Raw genomic sequence first — 3,820 nt, forward strand, 5'->3', positions numbered from 1 at the left:
CCCTAGCCACGTCCCCTAGCAGTTCGGCGGTCCCGCGGGTCTGTCTCTTGCTTCAACAGTGTTTGGACGGAACAGATCCGGGGACTCTTTCTTCCAGCCTCCTACCGCCCTCCGATTTCCTCTCCACTTGCAACCTCCGGGACCATCTTCTCGGCCATCTCCTGCTTCTGGGACCTGCCAGCACCGTTTTTGTGGTTAGCTCCGTCTTGCCGACCAACCATGAGCTCCCAGATTCGTCAGAATTATTCCACCGACGTGGAGGCAGCCGTCAACAGCCTGGTCAATATGTACCTGCAGGCCTCCTACACCTACCTCTCTCTGGTGAGTCCCCAGGACCCCCCAGGCCCTAATTTCCCCCAGCTGCGCACGTTCGGCCCTCAGCGCAGGCGCCGGCCTTCTTTGTCCGGTCGAGTAAACAGAGGGCGGAGTCCCCTTTGGCCTCGCCTCCCGCTAAGCATTGTTCCCTCCATCTCTTTCCTTAGGGCTTCTATTTCGACCGCGATGATGTGGCTCTGGAAGGCGTGAGCCACTTCTTCCGCGAATTGGCCGAGGAGAAGCGCGAGGGCTACGAGCGTCTCCTGAAGATGCAAAACCAGCGTGGCGGCCGCGCTCTTTTTCAGGATGTCAAGGTAACTAGTGTGTGGGTAGGGTAACGGACTACATCTCCCAGCAGGCCGTGCGCGCGAGGAGCCTTGATTTGAGGGCTTAGATGTCGCGTGGGCTTCGGGGAGATTGAGTTCGGTCTTGTGAGCCCTTTTACGGCTGGAAATAGAGGCGCACGTCGTGCAGTGCCCCCAGGACGCCGCAGTCCACACCGCTGCGTAGTCTTAAGGACGTGTAGCTGTAAGAGCTAGGACGGGGTGCGGAGAGTGATAAATACAAGCTGTCACATGTCTTTGTGGCCTGGGCCTCTGACCCCCACCAACTCTTGGGAAATATAGGTTTAGTTCCATGTGCCGAGTGTGTGTATTCTGAAGCCGTTTCTCCCTTCTGTATAGAAGCCAGCTGAAGATGAGTGGGGTAAAACCCCGGATGCCATGAAAGCCGCCATGGCCCTGGAGAAAAAACTGAATCAGGCCCTTTTGGATCTTCATGCCCTGGGTTCTGCCCACACGGATCCCCATGTACGTACCCCCTGCATCCATGGCTACCCAACCATACCCCTCAAGCCTTTGCTCTCTTTGGGCAAATTCCCTTCAGAGCCTCATTTAACACCTGTCATATTTTAATCTGCAACTGGCAGCTCTTTCTCCCTGTTTTCCAGGGATCGGGTTTCTTTTTTTTTTTTTTGAGACGGAGTCTCACTCTGTCGCCTAGGCTGGAGTGCAGTGGCCAGATCTCGACTCACTGCAAGCTCCGCCTCCCGGGTTCACGCCATTCTCCTGCCTCAGCCTCCCAAGTAGCTGGGACTACAGGCGCCCGCCACCTCGCCCAGCTAGTTTTTTGTATTTTTTTTTTTTAGTAGAGACGGGGTTTCACCGTGTTAGCCAAGATGGTCTCGATCTCCTGACCTCGTGATCCGCCCGTCTCGGCCTCCCAAAGTGCTGGGATTACAGGCTTGAGCCACCGCGCCCGGTAGGGATCGGGTTTCTAATTTCTCCCTCTTCTCTCTCAGCTCTGTGACTTCCTGGAGACTCACTTCCTAGATGAGGAAGTGAAGCTCATCAAAAAGATGGGTGACCACCTGACCAACCTCAACAGGCTGGCCGGCCCGGAGGCTGGGCTGGGCGAGTATCTCTTCGAAAGGCTCACTCTCAAGCACGACTAAGAGCCTTCTGAGCCCAGCGACTTCTGAAGGGCCGCTTGCAAAATAATAGGGCTTCTGCCTAAGCCTCTCCCTCCAGCCACTAGGCAGCTTTCTTAACGACCCTAACAAGCCTTGGACCAAATGGAAATAAAGCTTTTTGATGCAGTTGGTGGTTTTGTGTGTGGTATGGAAGATGAGGTGGGATGTACTCTCATAAAGCTTCTGGCTGGGTTGGGGGATGCCAGTGAAAGAGGAGTTGGCCCCATCTCCCATTTTCTTATCTCTTCTAAGACAAGAAGCTATCTGGGTAGTGTTGAACTTGAGGGTTCTCTGCTTGCCTGGCTGTTAACTGTCCCTCCCAGATGGTAGAGATAGCCTCCAGGGAGTTGAATTAAGACCTAGGTTGGTACCTGGACACAGATCTGTTCGGTCTCAGCCAGAAACAGCACTATTTAACGAGTGATGATGAGGCCAGGTGGGCCGATCAGCTGATGTCAGGAGTTCGAGACCAGCCTGACCAACATGGAGAAACCCCGCCTCTACTAAAAATACAAAATTAGCCGGGTGTGGTGGTGCATGCCTGTAATCCCAGCTAGTCAGGAGGTTGAGGCAGGATAATCGCTGGAACCTGGGAGGCGGAGGTTGCGGTGAGCCGAGATCAACGTCATTGCACTCCAGCCTGGGCAACAAGAATGAAACTCCGGTCTCAAAAAAAACCCAAAAACCATATCTGCCTCACGGAGGTTGCAGTGAGCTGATATCGCGCCAGTGCGCTCCAGACTGGGCAACGGAGTGAGACTCTGTCTCAAAAAAAAAAAACCAAAACCCTCAATTCTGGGAGGCAGCTGAAATGATTAGGCCCTTTATATGGGCACATTGAGGCTATTGCTGTGCAACTTGCATGGCAACCAGGAGGCTCACTGAGGTCTTTGCTCCAGAGTTTACAGATTATGGCCCAAGCTTCAGTAATCCCAATGTGAGGCGCACACTGAGAGGAACTGACAAGCGGAGCTAAGCGGCCCTGCACACGTGATGCCCAAGCAATGCTGGACAAGGGGTTTAGGGTTCATCATAGAAATGGGATGTGAAACTTTGGGCCGGATTCTCCAAGTGGGAACTGAAAAAGCTGAAAACAGGCCTTAAAAAGCATCTGCTGGGTCCAAGCTGCAAAACTGCTGTGTCAGCTCTGACTCCTCCCCTTCTTCCCCTGGGGCTGGGGTGGGGTGGCTCAAGCCTGTAACCCCAGCACTTTGGGAGGCTGAGGCAGGAGGATCACTTGAGCCCAGGAGTTTGAGACCAGCCTAGGCAACATAGGGAACCCCCCATTCTCTAAAAAAAAATAAATTTAACCAGGTGTGGTGGCACGTGCCTATAGTCCCCGTTACTTGGAAGGCTGAGGTGAGAGGATCACTTGAGCCTGGGAGGTTGAGGCTGCAGTGAGCCATGATTTCTCCACTGCACTCCAGTCTGGGATTCAGAGGGAGATCCTGTTATCAAAAAAAGAAGTGGCCAGGCACGGTGGGTCACACCTGTAATCCCAGCACTTTGGGAGGCTGAGGCAGGCAGATCACCTGAGCTTAGGAGTTTGGAGAACAGCCTGGCCAACATGGTCAAATCCTGCCTCTACTAAAAATACAAAAATTAGCCCAGTGTAGTGGCGTGCTCCTGTAGTTCCAGCTACTCAGGGGGCTAAGGCAGGAGAACTGCTTAAACCCAGGAGGCGGAGGTTACAGTGAGCCGAGATTGCTCTCCACTGCACTCCAGGCTGGTGACAGAGCGAGACTCTGTCTCAAAAAAAAAAAAAAAAAAAAGCTACACAAGGTTCACAGCTGTCCTATAGATCTTCCTCCCAGTCACATAGCCCCTTTATGCCAAAGATGTCTTAAGCCAAATTTTTGCCACTTGCAAATCAAGGCCCAAGTAAGCAATCAGAGGTACCTTCCGTGAATGACACTGGAATTTTAGAACAGCAAAATCCAAGTCTCTAGAATAGGAGGATGAGCTCAGACCAGGGAAAGGGTGGCGTTGGGGGGACGTCAGACCCAGGCCCAAGTATTCATGTCTGACCACACC

General features: G+C 53.1%; 1 protein-coding gene across 1 annotated transcript; it reads left to right on the top strand.

Moving 5' to 3' along the window:
- The first annotated feature begins 3 nt into the window (after positions 1-3).
- LOC105478666 (ferritin light chain) lies at positions 4-1,912 on the top strand. Its single transcript, XM_011736232.2, has 4 exons — positions 4-321; positions 483-629; positions 999-1,124; positions 1,616-1,912. Exons 1-4 carry the CDS (start codon positions 220-222, stop codon positions 1,766-1,768), a joined length of 528 nt encoding a protein of 175 aa, XP_011734534.1. The 5' UTR covers positions 4-219; the 3' UTR covers positions 1,769-1,912.
- The last annotated feature ends 1,908 nt before the right edge of the window (positions 1,913-3,820 follow it).

This window comes from Macaca nemestrina, chromosome 20 (genome assembly GCF_043159975.1).
Source record: "Macaca nemestrina isolate mMacNem1 chromosome 20, mMacNem.hap1, whole genome shotgun sequence".
In the NCBI taxonomy this organism is placed as follows: domain Eukaryota; kingdom Metazoa; phylum Chordata; class Mammalia; order Primates; family Cercopithecidae; genus Macaca; species Macaca nemestrina.